This window comes from Odocoileus virginianus, chromosome 11, assembly GCF_023699985.2.
Source record: "Odocoileus virginianus isolate 20LAN1187 ecotype Illinois chromosome 11, Ovbor_1.2, whole genome shotgun sequence".
Lineage (NCBI taxonomy): Eukaryota > Metazoa > Chordata > Mammalia > Artiodactyla > Cervidae > Odocoileus > Odocoileus virginianus.
Window position 1 is genome coordinate 4,691,351 of NC_069684.1, and position 21,423 is coordinate 4,712,773.

The following is a 21,423-nucleotide window of genomic DNA, read 5'->3' on the forward strand; positions in this document are numbered from 1 at the left end:
TTAAGTACAAAGCTTTCATTCATCCTTTGACCAGTTTCTTAGAATTTTCAAAATGAGCTGTATCAGGTTATAAAGAATAAGAGTTAGTTTATGTAACCATTTCATTTACCTTCCAAAATGGAAAGTTTTTGAAGTTGGGGAAAAGGTGCCAATAATTGTCCACCCAAGACAGAACAAGATTGTTCTGGACATGATCACCCTAAACTTAAGTTATGACTGCATAGTTAAAAGCAGAGACTTTGAGACCATACGGTTGCAGCTGGCAACCTTACATGTTTTGAGAACATCTAGTGGTGTCCTTGAGTCTAACATAAAGTTCAAGTTCTCAGTGATGCTGAAACATGTCAAACCACATCCATGATAGCCACTTGGCTCCGTTTTGGATGCCTGAACCACAGTTAATCCATTTTGATTTTTAAATGCTTTCTTTTCTATAACAGCTAAAGCAGATATACAGTATATGTTTAATAGGCCACAAAACAGGCTGTTCTAGTTAACATAAAGTTCAAGTTAAATCCAGTGATAGCTGGAATGACTTCCCCATATATCAATATATGGAAATTTCTTCATCATAATACAGAATGAGAAATGTATGTGGCTGGGAACACAGAGAAGGGAAACCTAAGCTGGTCCCAGTGATCAGAGAAGGCTTCTTGGAATAAGTGGGGTTTAAGATAAGAGTTAAGCTGAAGCTGAAGGAAATAGCCTAGTAAGCTGTACTGAAGGGGTATTCCAGCTGTAGGGGGCAGCATGGAGCTCTCAACTGAGAGTGAGCACAGGTGTGCAATAAAGGTGATCTGAGACCAGGATGGCGGTCCATGGAGTGAGCGGTGGCAGCGCTGTAAGACAGAAAACGGTTAGTCTTCATCCTCTGGACTGAAAGAAGTTCTAGATGAGTTTAAGGAGAGGACCAGAATCCTAGTTTATCTTTTTAAAATTACTCAGGCAGGGTCTTGCCTGGCAGCCCAGTGGTTAAGTGGTTAAGTCTCTGCACTCCCAACCAATTGAACTCCGGTTCAATCCTTGGTCAGGGAACTGCAATCCCACATGCCCCACAGTGTGGCCAAAAAAAAAAAAAAAATACTCAGGCAGGAATGTGGAAGATAGACTAGGCTATGGGCAGCCAGTCATGAGGTTGCAGGTAGTAGGTTGGGAAAAAGTGAATTACACGGAACAGAGGGCAATGACAGTAGGATCTTCAGGGTCCATGTGAGCGGAGGATGGGACTGGCCTTATATAGAGCCTAACTAGAGCTAAGCCACCTTTGAGGCTAAGGAGACAAAAAGACTGATACCTGGCTCCCACTAGGTGATGTCTGTCTACATAAAACCACATAAAAACACTCTGAGTCAAGGACACCACAGGGGTCAGTTTGACCATACATATCACTCTCGCCTGTCAACTGAAACCAACCCCCATGTAGGGTGTAGTTATCCTGTTTGTTGTAGGTATTTTGAAATCAGATAGACTCAGGTTCAGATTTTGACTCTATTCACTTACTATGAGGTAACAAGTCTCTTAGCGTTAGTTTCTGTTTTGTGAAATAGGGAGCTTAATTATCATCTCACAAGATATTTGTCAAGATTAAATAAGATAGGTCTGCCACTTATTACCTGTGACATCAGCAAGTTCTTTTACTGGTGTCAGTTCCTCTGGGCCTTCATTTCCTCATCTCTAAATTAGAGGTAATAGTACCTACCTGTGTTCACGTAAGGACTTGTAGCACTGAGTATAGTGCTAAGCACTTAAGAAGTTGTAACTCTCACTTAAGCTTTTAGTCAGCTGCAGGGTTGCCAGAATTGGAAAGTCTGATGGCCCCGGGTGGATGGATGCTGGGATTCCACAGCCGGCTGGCCTGAACCCAGGTGCCTCTGAGGAGGGGTGGAGAGATCCCCATCCTCTCCCCGGAAGCGGAGTCAGCGTGTGCATTTACTCTCTGTTCCTTCACAGGACTGAGAGGGTGAGGGCAGCACACACACCTGGCTTCCCAGGCTTTGTGCAGATCTCACAGCTTAAATACTTGCTAGGGTTGCGTGAGGCCCAGCCGGAGCCAGCCCACTGTTCTCAGAGGGCTCACGTGTCAGGAGTGAGCGAGCCTCACAGAAAAGTCGGGATGTGACGGCGTTTCTACAGTTGATCTTGTCTTCCTGAACTTATGTTAGTTGTTTTCCAATACCGACTTAAAAAAAAAAAATTAGACATCTCATTGCATATTTGTTATATTTATTTGCTTAACAGACTGTGTGGAGGAGACACAAAGCCAGGAAATATTTACGAGAAGTGAAAGCTGCCTGCAAGATTCAAGCCTGGTTCAGGTGCTGGAAAGCACGTAAGGAGTATCTGGCTGTGTTAAGAGCTGTTAGAATCATTCAGCATTGCTTCTGCACCCAACAGCAGAGAAGACGGTACTGTCTCAGCTGTGTAGAGGGCAGTGTGGTGTGTGTGTGTTTGTGTATCAAATAATACCACTTGTTGGATTTTCTTTTGAATATTTGCTATGCTTAATTTATATTGTTCGTTGATGTTTTCTCCATTATTGTAACAAAATTATCTCTGAGATTGTCTTATTTTTTGAGACAGAGCCTTGATAGTATAATCCAGTTGTTGTCCAGTTGCTCAGTCATGTCTGATTCTTTGCGACCCCATGCGTGCCAGCCTTCCCTGTCCTTCACTGTCTCCCAGAGTTTGCTCAAACTCATGTCCATTGAGTGAGTGATGCCATCCAACCATCTCATCCTCTGCCGCTCCTTCTCCTGCCTCCAATCTTTCCCATCATCAAGGTCTTTTCGAATGAGTCAGCTCTTTGCATCAGGTGGCCAAAGTTTTGGAACTTCAGCTTCAGCATTAGTCTTTCCGATGAATATTCAGGCTTGATTTCCTTTTCAATTGACTGATTGGATCTCCTTGCAATCCAAGGGACTCTCAAGACTCTTCTCTTAGGATCACAATTAGAAAGCATCAATTCTTTGGTGCTCAGCCTTCTTTTTGGCCCAACTCTCAAATCTATATGTGACTACTGGAAAAACAGCTTTGACTATAGGGACCTTTGTTGGCAAAGTGGTGTCTCTGCTTTTTAATATGCTGTTTAGGTTTGTCATAGCTTTTCTTCCAAGGAGCAAGCATCTTTTAATTTCGTGACTGCAGTCACGGTCCACAGCAATTTTGGAGCCCAAGAAAATAAAATCTGTCACTGTTTCCACTTTTCCCCCATCTACTTGCCTTGAAGTGATGTGAAAGTATTTACTTAAATTTGATTAATGCAGGTTCTTAAGGATAAGGGTAGGGACGGAGGAATGGGAAGCAGGTAAATTGATCTAATTATGTTGTTTTCCTTGTTAGTGCACTGGTCCATTTTGTTTGTTGATGTAGTTATTGGCAGCATTTCTTTCCTTTTTTTTTTTTTTAACCTTGTATTATCACCTGTTCTCTATCCTTAATGATGACGTAATTACCAACTTGTCTATGTTAACTCTATTTCCCTCTTGCTACTTCATTTCTCTGAAACACATTTTCAGAAGCTGTTACCAGAGTGTTCATATTATTGTTTATTCCATAGTGTAAGAATTTTTTCTTCAGTTCCCAGAATTGATGAATTATTGTATCAGTGGTTTAAGATTGTTTTAGGAGAGCATATTCGTCTTAGAAGCATTTCTTGTTTAATTCCATGGGTAGAGTAAGGCTTAAGAAATAAATGTACAGTTGCTGCTCTCAGCTATTAAGGACCAGTATCTAGTTTTCCTGTTGACATTCAGCCTTATTTTCTAGGAATAGTGGTGACGTGACTTAGTTAATCTCTATCTTTTCCACACAGTTGTGAACAAGCAGATAAAGAACCTGCTTATTCTCAGTTGTTGCCTATTACTACTATATTGATGCTAAACTTTAATCTCTAGCCCTCACATTTAAAATTTTTCTCCAGTTCTGCCTTTTTTAGATCTTTTGATAGCGCTCATCTTTTCTTTCAGTTGAGTGTCCATTTCTCATTTGCTGATGCTATTCCAACCTCCCAAGCTCTCTTCCTGACCACCTCTGTCTGCTTAAAGACTTGATTACAGTGTGGACTCAGATTTATTCTCTACCATTCATTCTTCCACCACCCCTTTATTGAGGTTTTGTCTAGATCTGGCTAATCCTACTTACTTCTGATCTGGTTCAGAATTTTTTGTCATTCTAGAATTTAATATTTCTTGACCACTGAAATATTGCCAATTGTAAAATTTCTTTTGCATTTTGTTACCCTGTGTGTGTCTCTGTGTGTATGTTTGTACTATCATGATTCCTAGAACCTAATATAAATTACTCATTTCTACTTTTTATTTATTCTCTCATTTCCTTTAGTATTTATAGGGGGCAGGCAATAAATACTTACTAAATAAGTTAATTGAAATTGCTCTCCAATAATCGCTTTGTAGGTTTTTGAATGGGAGAGCATCAGCAGCCATCATTCAGAGAAGATGGAGAGCTGCACTCTCTGGAAGAGCAACTCATGAGCAACCCTTAATGATGCAAGTAGGTGTTAAAGAAAGCGATTCATGTGTAAAGAGCTACTTTAGAAAACAGAAAACAAAGAGTAAAGACCTAACTCTACATTCATTTTAAGCACGTCATTGCAGTCAGTTAAAAATTATATTCACTCATAAAAATACTGTTTGTGAATATTTTTTGTGTGTGTGTACCTGTGTTTATAAAGTATTCTCGAACCCAAGTTTGAAGTGATTTTTTTGGAAAAAAGTCATAATAGATGTAGCATATCCTATCTGTATGTGTCAAACACATACTCTTTCAGCCACAATTGGTAATCTATTTAAAATATTTAGCATCAGTTTTAGAATAGTCGTAGTACCTATGATCTTTTAATAAAGAAATTAGAAGTTTACTGGTAAATTTTTACATTCATGTAATATTCACTATGCATGATTATATACCCCCACTATTATTATTACACCTTCTATTATATATTTACTAAGGGGATTCTCATGAGATAGTTATTGTCAGCATTCCCATCTTATAGATGAGTAAAGCAAGGTCTTGAGATGAAAAGGGATTTGCTCAAGATCACTCAGCTGATATGTGGGGGTCTGTGTCATAAAACAAACCTAGTTCCTGTTTCAATCCAGAGATTTTACATGTCTTGGAATTTGATTGTAAGGATGTTCTGGAATTGAGGAATCTAAGATAGGCTGGGACTACACCATGGTTCTTAAAGCTGCCGACAGCTTCCCTCATAGCTGCTTACATCCATTCTCTTCTCTAGAGTGTAACTAGCTGTTTTATTAAATGCACTTGTAGTAATATTAGTCCTGTGCTCATTAGCAATGAAAAGTGTTAAGAGGAAGAGAGGGGAAGAGTACCTGCTACTGGTTTACACCTTCATAAAACTTCACATTTAGCTATAGACCTCTATGGGTTTTGAAATCTATGAAATATGACATCTTAAACTAAAGAATATAATTATACATTTTATTTTACCTTGAGAAATTCCAGAACCTCCAATGGGTTGAAGTATTATTTCTATATGTTAACGTTACTTGCAAATTTTTCCTTATAGAGAGATCAAGCTGCTTGTTTGATCCAAGCAAATTTCAGAGGATATAAAGCAAGGCAGGTGTTTCTCCAGCAGAAGTCAGCTGCTTTGACCATACAGAGATACATACGAGCCAGGAAGGCTGGGAAGCATCAGAGGATGAAATATGTCAAAATAAAAAAATCTATAGTTGTCCTACAAGCACTGGTGCGTGGTTGGCTTGTAAGAAAAAGGGTGAGTATTTTTAAGTAGGATATCTGTTTCCCTTAGATGCTCCCCAGAAATACAAAATAGATTCTCTTGTGTAATAAATCTTAACAAAGGAGCTGAAGTCTGAGTGAGGGCTCCCAAGTGTGAAGCAGGTTGTTGTTACCCAGGTTGTCCTGTGCTACCACCAGGCAACTCTCTCAGGGCGTTGTAAGATCATCCTGAGATGACTTCCACACCTTCAGCAGGGAAGAATCCTCCCTAGGGAATTCATAACGTCCTGGGCATCCTATATATGCAGCACTGGCAAACAGAAAAAAAAGGAGAAATCTGTGTTTTGTTCATTGAGTATAAGCTGGAACTCTGAAGGCCAAAGGCCCCTGTAGGGAGCTTCTGCTCCAAGAGTCTGCTCCATGGTGACACTGCCTAATACTGGAGAAATCAGATCAAATGTTTGTCCCATTTAATATCACCATCTCCAGCCATTCTGCTTGGAGCATGCTACCCCTTCCTGAGTTTAATATTCCTAGACCTCTCCTGTTATAATTAGTATATTTTAAAACTTAACTAGCTGCTATTGGGTAGCCTAATTAAATTCTTGAGTGAAGTGCCCAAATATAATTTTGCTTTCTATACCCTGAGTTAGGGGTTTCACCATTGAAAATATTGTATAGTAAGGAATATAACTGAGGGCTTCCCAGGTGGCTCAGTGGTGAAGAATTCGCCTACCAATGCAGGAGATACAGGAGAATTGAGTTCAGTCTTGGGTCGGGAAGATCCCCTGGAGGTGGAAATGGCTCCCCACTCCAGCATTCTTGTCTGGAGAATCCAGTGGGCAGAGGAGTCTGGTGTGCTACAGTCCACGGAGCCGCAAAGAGTCAGACACGACTTAGTGACTGAACAACAGCAGCAAAGGAATGTAATTACTTCAAGTTACAATGTAGATAATTTTAATAGTTAAAAGGTAACTTATTATTGCTAATTTTTATAACTTGATATTGAAGATATACAGAAATAAGCATTGGTTGATCATCTCAAGAGTTAACTATTTGATTGTTAATCTTTTTTTCTCCTTCAGATCTCAGAGCAGAGAGCCAAAATTCGGCTTCTTCACTTTGCAGCAGCTGCCTTTTATCACCTGTCTGCTCTTAGAATTCAAAGAGCCTACAGACGTCACATGGTTCTGAAGAAGGCCAACAATAAACAGCTTAATTCAGCCATCTATATTCAGGTTAGCTTTCCTTTGCATTAAGACTATGACCTAATTTTTGTTTAGAGTTTTTTCATATTTCATAAGCAATTTCCAAATACCTCTAGTAAGGTTATATAACATTTAGCTTTGGCCACACAGCTTTTAGGATGTCTTGATGGTTTAGAGATAAGTTGATGTTTTATGGCACAGTACTGAAGCTATGAATTATTCTCTGGTGCTTTGAACTCATTTACCCTTCTGCTAGCAACGTCTGAGGGTACCTGTTTCTCTCTCGACATTCTTGCCAACTTGTGGCATTGGAAGACTCTGTGATTTCTGTCATTTTGATGAATGGCAAATTATATCATTTTTGTTTTGGATTTCCTTTGACTGCTAACAATTCTGAAAAAAAACAATTTCACCTGTGTTAATTATTCAGATTCTTATCTGTGTATCAGTTCAGTTCAGTTCAGTCACTTAGTAATGTCCGACTCTTTGCAACCCCATGAATCGCAGCATGCCAGGCCTCCCTGTCCATCATCAACTCCCAGAGTTTACTCAAACTCATGTCCATTGAGTCAGTGATGCCATCCAGCCATCTCATCCTCTATCGTCCCCTTCTTCTCCTGCCCCCAGTCCCTCCCAGCATCAGGGTCTTTTCCAATGAGTCAACTCTTCGCATGAGGTGGCCAAAGTACTGGAGTTTCAGCTTCAGCATCAGTTCTTCCAATGAACACCCAGGACTGATCTCCTTTAGGATGGACTGGTTGGATCTCCTTGCAGTGCAAGGGACTCTCAAGAGTCTTCTCCAACACCACAGTTCAAAAGCATCAATTCTTCGGCACTCAGCTTTCTTCAAAGTCCAACTCTCACATCCATACATGACTACTGGAAAAACCATAGCCTTGACTAGATGGACCTTTGTTGACAAAATAATGTCTCTGCTTTTTAATATGCTATCTAGGTTAGTCATAACTTTCCTTCCAAGGAGCGTCTTTTAATTTCATGGCTGCAATCACCATCTGCAGTGATTTTGAAGCCCCCAAAAATAAAGTCTGACACTGTTTCCACTGTTTCCTCATCTATTTCCCATGAAGTGATGGGACCAGATGCCATGATCTTAGTTTTCAGAATGTTGAGCTTTAAGCCAACTTTTTCACTCTCCTTTTTCACTTGTACAGTGTATTTTAAAAAGATTTTTTTCTATATATCTTGCTAGTTTTTCTGTTGAGTGTTTTTTTTCTTAATAAATTATAGGAGTTCTTTATGTATTCTGAATAAGAATCCCGTTTGTGTATATTAAGTAAAAAAAGTAATTGAAGAATAATACACAGCTTGATGAGATTTGTATAAATTATGAAATGAGGAATAGCTGTGCAGGGCTGAATTCACATGCACACACTTACGTGCACACACTCACACTCACACGCTGTGACCTGGAAGGATCTACACCAGCCTGAGTGGAAAAGGAATGCCACTGGGGAGGGTTGAAAGATATTCAGTGTCACGTCCTGTTTATTTCATTTGTGTGTGTGTGTGTGTATGTATTTAAAACCTGAAATAATAAAGATCTTCATCCATCCTAAACAGAGATGGTTTCGAGCAAGATCACAGCGTAAGAGGTTTCTTCAGGAATACAGCATCGTAAACATTCAGCATGAAGCTCAAGAATGTGCGAGCCGGCGCAGCACGGCTGCATCTGTAATACAGAAAGCTGTCCGCCGCTTCCTCCTCCATAAAAAGCAGGAAAACATTAACAAAAGAATCGCTAAAATTCAGGTAACCAAAAATATTATGATTTTGCAATTCATCCTCACAATACCTAACATTTTATTTTATTTTTTGGCCATACCTCAAGGCTTGCAGGATCTTCGTCCCCAACCAGGGCTTGAACTCAGGCTACAGCATGGAACATGCTGAGTCCTAACCACAGGGCCACCCGAGGATTCCACATCTAACATTTTAAAAAGCACAGTTGCACTCATCCTAGAAAACTAAGGCTGGCCGATAGAAGAATTCATAAGCACTATGCTACCAGAGTTTCATTGCTAAGCCCTTTATTTTCAAATTCCCTGTAGGAAGTTGATGACTGAGAGCTGCAAAAGTATTTTTGCATTTTGAATACAGTTAGCCACGTTTGACCAGTGAATGCTACTTTAGCTCATATGTAGGAATATGATACATATTTCTTCTTAGAAAAATTTATTTTGCTCTTTATTAGAACCTGAATTGAAGTTCTACTTGCAAAGTGTCTGACTGCATCATACAATTTTACTGAAAATATTTACTATGTTTGGAAGTAGATATAGATATAAATTCACAACATCAGGGGTTGCAACCTTCAAGTTACGGTTTGTCTCTTTAAGGCACTATGGAGAGGATATTCTTGGAGGAAGAAAAATGATAATACAAAAACTAAAGCCATTCGACAGAGACTTCAGTGTGTTAACAGGGAGATTCGAGAAGAAAACAAGCTCTACCACAGAACAGCAGTGGCCCTGCACCATCTCCTAACGTACAAGTACCTTTCCACCGTGCTTGAGGCCCTGAAGCACCTGGGTCAGTTGGTTTCAAGAGTATCTTGTAGAAGGGTAGAGATGCACTTTTACCTCAGAGTAGACAAAGGGGCTCCCCAGGAGGCATTAGAGGCGAAGAGCCTGCCTGCCGGTGCAGGAGACATAAGAGACGTGGGTTTGATCCCGGGGTCGGGAAGATCCCCTGGAGGAGGCATGCCAACCCACTCCAGTATTCTTGCCTGGAGAATCCCCATGGACAGAGGAGCCTGGTGGGCTACAGCCCACAGGGTCACAAAGAGTCAGACAGGACTGAGGCAACTTAGCACGCATTAGTAGTTAAGATGCTGATTTTGTTGCTGTGAATATATCTCTTTTTCTCTTCCTCTTTCAGAGGCAGTTACTAGATTGTCTTCAATTTGCTGCGAGAAGATGGCCCAGAGTGGAGCAATCTCCAAAATATTTGTCTTGATCCGAAGCTGTAACCGGAGCGTCCCGTGTATGGAGGTCATCACATACGCTGTGCAGGTCTTGCTTAATGTCGCCAAGGTACTTTCCATCCTGATTGGGAAGTGTCCCGTGGTCCAGAGCTCTCCTCCACAAGTTAGCTCTATGCTTGCTCATCACTATAGCTGAGATCTCAAGGTTACAGTGCATTTACTGCGTGCCAGGGTCTTAGGAGGATATGTTGACTCTTTTCACATAGCTGTACATAGAAACACTGAGTGCTTTATGATTTTATTTCTTCTGTTTTTGTAGCATTTATAATGGTGATGGCAAGCATTTATCAAGGACTTCCTAACTATGTGCTAGTGCTTTTCATGCATCATTTAATTAAGTCCTCATGTTAATCCTCTGGGATGGTTTGTATCATCCTTCCCATTTTGTTTTTGTTGTTTTCTGTTCAGTCGTGTCCTACTCTGCAACCCCATGGACTGCTGCATGCCAGGTTCCCCTGTCCTTCACTATCTCCCACAGTTTGCTCAGATCCACGTCCCTTGAATTGGTAATGCCATCTAACCATCTCATCCTTTGTCACCCCCTTCTCCTCCTGCCTTCGATCTTCCCCAGCATCAGGGTCTTTTCCAATGAGTTGGCTCATCAGAAATTAGGTGGCCAAAGTATTGGAGCTTCAGCATCAGTTCTTCCAATGAATTTTCAGGGTTGATTGCCTTTCAGATTGACTGGTTTGATCTCCTTGCTGACCAAGGGACTCTCAAGAGTCTTCTCCAACACCACAATTTGAAAGCATCAATTATTTGGCGCTCAGCCTTCTTTTTGATCTAACTCTCAGATCTGTGCATGACTACTGGAAAAACCGTAGCTTTGACTATATGGACCTTTGTTGGCAAAGTGATGTCTCTGCTTTTTAATATGCTGTCTAAGTTTGCCATAGCTTTCCTTCCAAGGAGCAAGCGTCTTTTAATTTCATGGCTGAAGTCACTGTCACCAATGATTTTGGAGCCCAAGAAAAGAAAATCTGTCACTGCTTCCACTTCTTTCCTATTTGTCATGAAGTGATGGGATCAGATGCCACAATCTTCGAGTCTTTAGTGTTGAGATTCAAGGCAGCTTTTTCACTCCCATCTTGTAGTCAAGGAATAATCATCCTTACAGGAGGGAAGGTCCAAGCCCGAGGACCAGCATGTGGTCAGTGGTGGGGCCAGACGTGGGCTCACGTCCATCCCCAGCCAGAGCCAACCCTCCACACACTGTGCTGAACCAGAGCAGCAGCACCTCTTCTATCACATCCAGCAAAACAGGGTGGTCCCACCACTGTGCCAGGAACAGCATGATACCACCGCTGTACCAGGAACAGCATGATACCACTGCTGTACCAGGAACAGCATGATACCACCACTGTGCCAGGAACAGCATGATACCACCGCTGTGCCAGGAACAAGATGAGACCACCACTGTCCCCGGGGACAGCATGAGACCGCCGCTGTACCCGGGAACAGCATGATACCACCACTGTGCCAGGAACAGGATGAGACCACCACTGTCCCCGGGGACAGCATGAGACCACCGCTGTACCCGGGAACAGCATGATACCACCACTGTCCCTGGGAACAGCATGATACCACCGCTGTGCCAGGAACAGGATGATACCACCACTGTACCCGGGAACAGCATGATACCACCGCTGTGCCAGGAACAGGATGAGACCACCGCTGTCCCCGGGAACAGCATGAGACCACCGCTGTGCCAGGAATAGGATGAGACCACCGCTGTGCGGCGAACAGGATGATACCACCGCTGTCCCCGGGAACAGCATGATACCACCGCTGTGCCAGGAACAGGATGAGACCACCACTGTCCCCGGGAACAGCATGAGACCACTGCTGTGCCAGGAATAGGATGATACCACCGCTGTGCGGCGAACAGGATGATACCACCGCTGTCCCCGGGAACAGCATGATACCACCGCTGTGCTGGGAACAGGATGATACCACCACTGTCCCCGGGAACAGCATGAGACCGCCGCTGTGCTGGAAACAGCATGATACCACCACTGTCCCTGGGAACAGGATGATACCACCGCTGTGCCGGGAACAGGATGATACCACCACTGTACCCGGGAACAGCATGAGACCACCGCTGTCCCCAGGAACAGCATGAGACCACCGCTGTGCCCGGGAACAGGATGAGACCACCGCTGTGCCCGGGAACAGCATGAGACCACCGCTGTGCCCGGGAACAGCATGATACCACCGCTGTGCCCGGGAACAGCATGATACCACTGCTGTGCCCGGCTCCCTGGGACACTCTAGGTGTGAATGTCAGTCTTTGGCCTTGGGCTGCTTGAAGTTGTCTCCACCAGAATCTCACATGCAGAGATGTTGACATGGCAGTTCATCCTCCTCGCCCGATCCATCAGCCGTAACTTCGAGACTTCCCCTGGGCTTTTTCTCTTTGAGGAGCAGTGGTTGAGACAGACTCTGATGCCAGACTGCCTGGGCTTGCATCCCAGCTCTGCAGCTCACCATGGGTTACTCAGCCTCTCTGTGCTTCCCCTTTTTTAATGTAAACTGAGGGTAGTCCTCGTATCTTTCTCCTAATGTTATTGTGTGAGAATTAAATGAATCTGTGCACATAATGTGCTTGATCCACAGATGTGCTGAACAAGTGCAAAGTGTTCATATGCTTTGTTGTTTTTATCTTAGTACCAGTAGCATTATCTTTTACCATGCAGATGTCAACATGAATCTAATGATGTGATTCACAACTGAAGTATGAAAGATATGTTCTTGGCTAATGATCATCACATTTATTTATTTTAAAGCAAGCTCACCTTCTCAGGAAGCATGAGTAGGGTAACAAGCAGTCAATCTTGTCTTTATGGTTATCTTAACCTATGATTACCTATCACAGATATGTTATATTTTTCTGAGAGGGTCTCTCTAAAATGTCCCTGTTTTTTACCTTGTTTTCATTTACATCAAGGTGTGCATTTTCAGAGATTTCAGATTTGATTCATTTTTTGTGGAACTTTAAAATAGGTTGGGTAAAAAAACATTAAAAGGCACATAAGCATATAAGATGGATCCCGAAATGACCTCGGAAAGTCATCTCATAAAGTCCTCGCTCTTGATGCAGATGGTCCACAATCTGGCTCTAAGCCACCTCTTCAGTTGGTGTTTCTAAGAGACTCTGCACTCATTGTAACTCGTAACTTGGTTCTGTTCTCCTCCAGTATGAAAAGACGACTTTGGCGATTTATGAGGTCGAAAACTGTGTAGATACCCTGCTGGAGCTTCTGCAGATGTACCAGGAAAAGTCTGGTGACAAAGTTGCCGACAAGAGCAGAAGCATTTTCACAAAAACCTGTTGTTTGTTGGCTGTTTTATTAAAGATGACAACTCGAGCTTCAGTGAGTATTCACCAGCTTTTTTTCCTTTGCGGTTATTTTTGCATGTTCTTAAGCCCAAGACTTTCATGCGGTAGTTATCATAACTTCAATAGGGTTTTGTGTGTGTTCACACTGGCTTTTGGGGCTGATCTGATTGTCTTTCACGTGTCAGGGGAGCTGAATTCTAGAAGTAGAATTTATTATAGCCCTTGAAGTAGGAAAATGGAACCCACTCCAGTATTCTTGCCTGGAAAATTCCATGGACAGAGGAGCCTGGTGGGCTACAGTCCATCGGACCGTGAAGAGTCAGACATGGCTGAGCACAGACACAGGAATAACCAGCTTCCATGTACTTGAGGGAAGTAAGAACCGTGCCAACCAGGAAGCGACCCAGTGTGTTGACTCCTCATCCTCTTGCTGTGATGTAGAGACGTGTCAAGCGCTTCTCTGGTGAGGTCTCTGCACCTCTCCAGGTGTGCAGTCAGCAGGGCTCACCAGGGGCCGGGATAGGATTGTGACCTTTATCCTGAGAACTGTGGGAAACCACTGAAGGTTTCTTAAGCAGAGGAATATGTTCCAGTTTAAGTTTTAACATCACCTTGGCTGCTGATTGAAGAATGGATTTGGGAGAGCATGTGAGATGTAGGGAGACCATCAAGGAAGGAGGCAAGTGTAGATACTCAGTGGTCTGGGCCAGAGTCTGTGCTTGACCTGGGGCTGCTTCTGTGAGAGTTAGACGGGTAAGGCTGGAACCATTGAAGAGGTAAACGTCACGAGACTTGGTAGCTATGTAGAATGGGTATATTGACTTTATTATTATTTTTTTAATGGACTGGTTGGATCTCCTTGCGGTCCCAGGGACTCTCAAGAGTCTTTTCCAACACCACAGTTCAAATGCATCAATTCTTTGGCACTCAGCTTTCTTTATAGTCCAGCTCTCACATCCATACATGACTACTAGAAAAACCATAGCTTTGACTAAACGAACCTTCATTGGCGAAGTAATGTCTCTGCTTTTTATTTTAGCCTCCAACTAATAAAATAAATAAATAAATAAAAGGTATATTGACTTTAATGTTTGCTTTTTTAAAATTCAGTATGGAATTAAGTGTATCATTTGTGAATATTTGCCCTCTTTGTAATTCTTTTTTTAAACCAGTCCAACTGCTGCACGTGGAGAGCATGGCTTTTTATTGTTTAAAGCTTGTCATTTACTGCACGGTGTTTGTTAACTATGATTGATTTTAGCAATCAATCCCTTCTGGCAAAGAAGGGATACAAAGTTTAATTCTAGTTACTATTTTAATAAACATACATTTTCTTTTTTAGGATGTTCAAAGTAGGTCCAAAGTTATCGACCGTATTTATAGTCTCTACAAACTTACAGCTCATAAGCATAAAGTGAATACTGAAAGAGTCCTTTGTAAACAAAAGAAGAATTCTTCTGTGAGCCTTTCCATTTTTCCAGAAACACCTGTAAGAACCACAATGGTTTCAAGGTGAGCAGTAAATGTACCCTGCAGTTTTGTGTCACCAAACATGCATTTGTTCATTGAGCCTGGGCTTCCCAAGTAGCTTAGTGGTAAAGGATCTGCCTGCCAAGCAGGAGATGCAAGAGATGTGGGTTCAATCCCTGATTCGAGAAGATCCCCTGGAGGAGGAAATAGCGACCCACTCCAGTATTCTTACCTGGGAAACCCCATGGACAGTGGAGCTTGTCGGGCTGCGGTCCACAGGGTTGCAAAGAGTTGGACGCTACTGAGCACCACCACCACCTTTTCAATGTATGATTTTTATTTAAGAACTTGGTGTATTTTAATATGAATTACATTACAGAATTATTAACACATTAGTGAATAGATTCTCCTCCCCCCCTGCCCCCTTTTGACATTTGTTGTTCAGTCGCTCACTCGCGTCCAACTCTTTGTGACCTCATGGACTGCAGCACACCAGACTCCCCTGTCCTTCACCATCTCCCGGAGTTTGCTCAAACTCATGTCCATTGAGTCGGTGATGCCATCCAACCGTCTCATCCTCTGTCATCCCCTTCTCCTTCCGCCTTCAATCTTTCCCAGCATCAGGACATAGTCAGGGGTTTGGTTTTTGGGGGGCATGGTTGGGGGAAGTGGGCGGGTAAAACTCCAAACAGTATATATGCACCTTTTCTGAGATAAAATATTTCTGTCACAACAAAGTTCCCTTGTGCCCCTTTCAGTCAATTCTCTCACGTTAACCGCGGATTCTGGAAACTACTGACATGATTTCAGTATCTTTAATTTTGTCTTTTCTGCTTTGTCCCATAAATGGGATTATACATAGGCAGCTTTCTGTGACAAACTTTTCTATTTAGCTTAATAAATACACCTTTGTGAGGTTCATCCACATCTTATGTGGCCTAGATTTCATCTCTCTCTTCACACAGTGCTCCTCCATGATAGGGAAACACCCACTCTGTGTGACCACTCCCCTTCCCCCCCAATTAATTGATATTTGGGATTTTCACTGGAAAGAGTAAGAAAATGGAATTGCGTATAGTGGTAGGGATTCATGTGAGGAAGATGGATATGATTCTGTTTTCTCAGTGATGGAGATTATAAACATTAACTCAGCAGCATAAAATAGTCATCTTGGGGAAAGAGAAAGGAAGCAATTTCTAGGTGGTTTCAATCCCTGTGGTATAGTCAGCCAGCCTGGTTGTGTAGTTTCTCTTTAGCACCGTCCAGCTTGCAGGAATGAAAAAGGCAGATACCTGGATTCAACTGGGAATCCAACTAGAACTTTCCAGCTGAATTCAGTAGGAAAGAGCGACAATAGCATTAACAGTATTTGCAAAGGAGATTATACCAGGGGACCCAAGGCAGACAGGAGGGAAAGGTTATGCAGCAGGAAGGAAAGGTGTGCAGTGCTGTGCTGGGCGCGGGCTTGCACTGAGGTCCAGGGAAATAGGCCCTCAGCGGACGGAGCCAGCGATCATGGACTTGTTAAGTCCAAGGACGCAGATGAATCCCAAGTGGCGGTTGGGAATGGAAGGCCGGGCACCTTCTGAGGGTGGTGCCAGTCTATCGTGTGGTTGTGTGACAAGGAGTGGACCTGCAGGAAGGGGGCGGAAATGGACAGAAGAGGGGTCGTCGCTTTGGCTGCAAGGATTTGGAGTTCCGAGATGGGACAGGAGGTGAGTGGAGACCGGGAACCAGGTTTACAGACGAAAGCCTGGAGTTTCATGGCTGAATAGCCTGAGCTTCAGAGGAGCCACCATCATCCTTCTGGGAAGATGGGGAGAAACAATCTAATGTTGTAAACGGTGGTAACAAGAAGCTTCCCACCTGCGTGAGGGGCCGGGAGGGGGCGATGTGCCCAGGAGGGGCCACATTTCAGTTAAGAAAAAGCGGTGGACATGACTCTTTTAAGAGAAGAACTTGATTAATGGAAGGTTTTTGTTTTTCTCACAGACTCAAACCAGACTGGGTTTTGAGAAGAGATAATGTGGAAGAAATCATGACTCCTCTGAAAGCTATTCAGATGGTGATGGACACGCTCAGCCTTCCTTATTAGCAGAGGCAAGCGTCTCGGCGTGTACAGGAAGACACAGGAAAGCTCATCATGCAGATGGAAAGCGTTTTTAGGTTTCTTTGTACAATTTTTAAAAATCTGACTTTGTGTTAAAAAGATATATGTAACAAATAAACTTTATATATTCTTTCTCTTATTTAATAGCTTTATTCGAGTAACAAACTGTTGTCATGACATGATTCTGACACAGTTATCCATGTCTGTCATCTTAAAATATTGTATTAGTTTGAATATAATCATATTCCTAAAGGGAAAACATTAGCTTAGTGTTCCTGTTTTATAGGTAAATTGAAGCATTCATCCAAAATAAATGTTGAAAAGTTAAGAGTCTGCCAACTCAGGTAGAAGTGACAAGATGATAAAATAACCCCACAAATGCCATCGACCCCTGCTTCCTGACTGAGGACCATCCAAATGGGCAACTGAGCCTCTCCGGCCACATTGGGCAAATTCAGCCCACCTCATCACATACTAAAAACCCTAGAGTTTGAGCTGAGTGGGGCTATAATTTGACCTGGGGAGAGCAAGGTTGTAATAGAAACTCTAGTCCCTGAGCACAGATCTGAAGATGGTTCATTTACGAAACACAACCTGTTTTTCATAGCTTTGGATCGCTGCTGCCAACTCTGTACCTGTGGTTCCTGGGCCGCAGACACCTACCTCCAGTGGCTGTTTGCAGTCTGATCGGGTCCCAAAGTCTGTCTAGAAATGGGGGCCAGGACAGTTCTTAACTCTTAGAAATAAATCAATAGTAGCCAGAAATGGAAAGGCCATTTAACTACTTGTTGGAATAAGGATTAAACATAATTAGAAATTGTCTGAGACCTAATTGGAGTAGATCTAAAGACCCTATTGATGAATATATTGTAGAATATATTGAAAGTAACTGGAGAACTTTTGTTTTTTTTTTCCTTCTTCCAATAAAGTATTTTGGGCAGTCTTGGTACTGAGAATTTCCCAAACGGTGTGGTTTTTGTTGACTCTCCAAATGCTTTGTTTTTCATTTCACAGAATTTTAGTATAAACAGTTTATTTACTTGGTAAATTATACTGCTAGGAGATAGTCAAGCAGCATAAAATGTTATTGGTATTCATTTCTTCTAAGATGGTTATGACCAATTAGTATTTGCACAAGAAATATTTCTAACAAGTTATACATGAAAGGTGACTTCCAGACTTTTACTGATTAAGAAAATGATGCCTTTTTAATTACTTTTTAAATTTTTATATTGTTCACCTGTCACTGATTCTCGGTATAAAGAAAGCATAAACTGTTATAGTTCTACTTTCAACAAAGGAAGAATTCCAGTGAAAACACTTTGCTTTAACTTCTTCACAGGAGGTAAAATCAATGCAGATAAACATTTGTTTACAATCTATATTTGAAGGCATGTGTGTTTGTGGGTCCGTGTAAAAATTTCAAAGCTATGTAAAGAAAGAAGGAAATAGTCTAAAAACCTGCTTATTTCAAGAAATGCTTATGGGGGCTACATGAAGTAATGTTTCTAAAGCTTGCATAGATTATGGACCATTTTTTCCCCTCCAATTTTACAGAAGCCTATTTCAGAAACAAATCTTAAATGAACAGTTTTGGGGTTTTTTTAGTTTTAATAATCTAATTTTATTCTGATTTGTTTTTGTTTTTTCACCTTTTGGTCTCACCACGTAGCATGTGGGACCTTAGTTTCTCTACCAGGGATTGAACCCACACACTGTGCTTCAGAAGAACAGAGTCTTAACCCCTGGAATGCCAAGGAAGTCCCTAGTTTTATTCTATGAGTAATACTCCATCATTAATGCAGATAACTTGTATTTGGAATAATGGTTTATTTTGGGTTATCTAAAAAAACAAAATGAAATTTGTTCTAAACTTTGCCCTTGCTTTGCTAAGGCATCATTAAGTTTCATACATGCTGAACATTCTTTGAAACAGATTCTTCCTCCTATCAATAATTGTGATTAATTGTGATTAATAGTCCAATAACATCTATATGCATCAATATGCCAGCAAATCTGGAAAACTAAGCAGTGGCCACAGGATTGGAGAAGGTCAGTTTTCATTCCAATCCCAAAGGCAATGCCAAAGAATGTTCAAACTACTGCACAATTGCACTCATCTCACACACACACTAGCAAAGTAATGCTCAAAATTCTCCAAGCCAGGCTTCAACAGTACATGAACTGTGAACTTCCACATGTTCAAGCTGGATTTAGAAAAGGCAGAGGAACCAGAGATCAAATTTCCAACATCTGCTGGATCATTGAAAAAGCGAGAGAGTTCCAGAAAAATATCTACTTTTGCTTTATTGATTACACAAAAGCCTTTGTGTGGATCACAACAAACCGTGGGAAATTCTTAAAGAGATGGGAATACCAGTCCACCTGACCTTCCTCCTGAGAAATCTGTATGCAGGTTTCAAGTAAATTCCAGGAGTTGGTGATGGACAGGGAAGCCTGGCGTACTGCAGTCCATGGGGTCGCAAGGAGTAGGGCTCTACTGAGCAACTGAACTGAACTGAACTGAACATCTATATTTATCTTAACAATGTTACTGAAGACATAGGATACTTAGTGTCTTTCTTCTACTGTTACTTTCTCTCTGAGGCTATCTGGGTTCCATGGCCTCTTTTCTACAAGCCCTCTCAATTCCACGTGTGTCCTCTCTGCTCTAAAATAAGCGATGACCTCCAACAGGCAGCAGCCATCTGCTTCCATCACATGCAGGCAGCTTTTGAGTGAAAACCCCCCTGATTCGTAGCCTCGCTCTCAGCACACAGAAGTTTGCTCCTCAACAACCTCCCAGTGTGTCTAGCCAAGCTCCTCTGACTATTTGCATGTCATATAATTTTGTCCTGTATCCTAGACTCACTGAATGTTGTATTGTGGAGACTGGACTCTCCTGTATCTCTCCCTCCCCCCCAAAAAATGTTTTTAACAACTTGGTTGGCTCAAGCTGAACACTGATTTTGCAATGGCAGCGCAAATCTTATTTCAATTATTCTTTATCCTTATCTGAGTTACTTTGAGTTTGCCCAGCACATAGATAGTCAAGAGTCATTCGGAGGGGCTTCCCTCGTGGCTCAGCGGTGAAGAATCCACGTGCCAGTGCAGGAGACACAAGTTGGATCCCCGATCCGAGAGGATCCCACATGCCTCGGGGCAGCTAAGCCCGGGCGCCACAGCTGCTGAGCCTGTGCTCTGAAGCCCAGCAGCTGCAGCTGCTGAAGCCTGCGTGCCCTCGATTCCGTGATCCGCAACAAGGAGCCCGGGCATCACGGCGAGGGCAGCTCCCACTCTGCACAGCTAGAGAAAGGCCACGCGGCAAGGAAGACCCAGCAGCCCGGGCATCACGGCGAGGGCAGCTCCCACTCTGCACAGCTAGAGAAAGGCCACGCGGCAAGGAAGACCCAGCACAGCCGGAAAAAACACAAGAATCATTTGGAGATTTACGGAGAAATCACACACAAAGGTCGGGGCCCTCTTTTGCACTCTCCAGCCTTATCTACCCATCGCCCCCTTTCTCAGTAGACATCATGCCCCCACTCGCCTCACTGGTGCCTGTGGCTAGAGTGTCTGTGGGCTTTTTCTTTAAACCCAAGGTTTCACTGCATTGCAAAGTGCTGAGTGCAGAGTTCTCTCAGGCCGTAGCTATAAAAATGGGTCTGCCTGAGAGAACTGACTTCTTTGCCTTCTTTCAAGTGAATTGTCCCATCCAGAAATGGTCTGCTGCTTTCCATTCTGTTGTGTGTCAGTGTATCTGGTTTTCTGGTTTTCGTTGGGGGTGATTTTGGATTTTGTTCAGAGTTGCTCTCTGAAGTTTACTTGTGAATATTTGAAGCCGAAGTTGAAGAGGTGTTTTATCGTCCGTTTTATTCTCCTTCCCAAAAACCTTTTACTTTTAAAAAGTTAATAAAGGACATTCAAGATGAAACCTTAGATACAGTGTAAGGTTGTGAATAATGTCGTCTCCCCCCCCCCCACCAGAGAATTTATTTTTGGTCCTGACTGATAACTAGCCTACAAACACCAGCTGCTGCACATCACCTTATCCAGTTTGGATTGAGATGGTTTTGAGGTGGATTTGGGTCCCTAGGCAATCTGTACCTGCTTCTCACATACTCCTATTTGTCAGGGCCCAAGAGCTTCCTATTCTCTTGCAGGCTCTGAAAACCACTGCTGGTTTCTAACAGACCCCCAGGGTCTGTTGATAGCCCTGCAGTTCATCTTAATCTTTTTAGCATCACTCTCGGATCAAAGATTGCTACGTGAGGAGAAAGAAAGAGAGTGAAGTTGCTCAGTCATGTCCGACTCTTTGCAACCCCATCGACTGTATAGCCCGCCAGGCTCCTCTGTCCCTGGGATTCTCCAGGCAAGAAGCCTGGAGTGCATCGCCATTCCCTTCTCCAGGGGATCTTCCCAATCCGGGGATAGAGCCTGGGCCTCCTTCCTTTCAGGAAAATTCTTTAGCACCTGAGTCACCAGGGGACATACACACACGACTATGTAAAACAGAGAGCTAATGAGGGCCCGCTACGCCGCGCAGGGAGCTCTCTCAGCCTCCAAT

At 42.7% G+C, this 21,423-nt stretch overlaps 1 protein-coding gene across 2 annotated transcripts in view; it reads left to right on the top strand.

Moving 5' to 3' along the window:
* Nucleotides 1–17,821, top strand: part of ASPM (assembly factor for spindle microtubules) — a 62,706-nt gene extending 44,885 nt beyond the window's left edge. For both annotated transcript variants that reach the window (XM_020916241.2, XM_070473846.1), the window contains exons 19-28: nt 2,239–2,405; nt 4,413–4,509; nt 5,549–5,758; nt 6,810–6,962; nt 8,514–8,702; nt 9,290–9,482; nt 9,831–9,985; nt 13,134–13,310; nt 14,619–14,788; nt 16,739–17,821. In XM_020916241.2, coding sequence (XP_020771900.2) covers nt 2,239–2,405; nt 4,413–4,509; nt 5,549–5,758; nt 6,810–6,962; nt 8,514–8,702; nt 9,290–9,482; nt 9,831–9,985; nt 13,134–13,310; nt 14,619–14,788; nt 16,739–16,841 — 1,614 coding nt within the window. In that variant the 3' untranslated portion in view covers nt 16,842–17,821. The remainder of the gene's footprint in view (nt 1–2,238; nt 2,406–4,412; nt 4,510–5,548; nt 5,759–6,809; nt 6,963–8,513; nt 8,703–9,289; nt 9,483–9,830; nt 9,986–13,133; nt 13,311–14,618; nt 14,789–16,738) is intronic.
* The last annotated feature ends 3,602 nt before the right edge of the window (nt 17,822–21,423 follow it).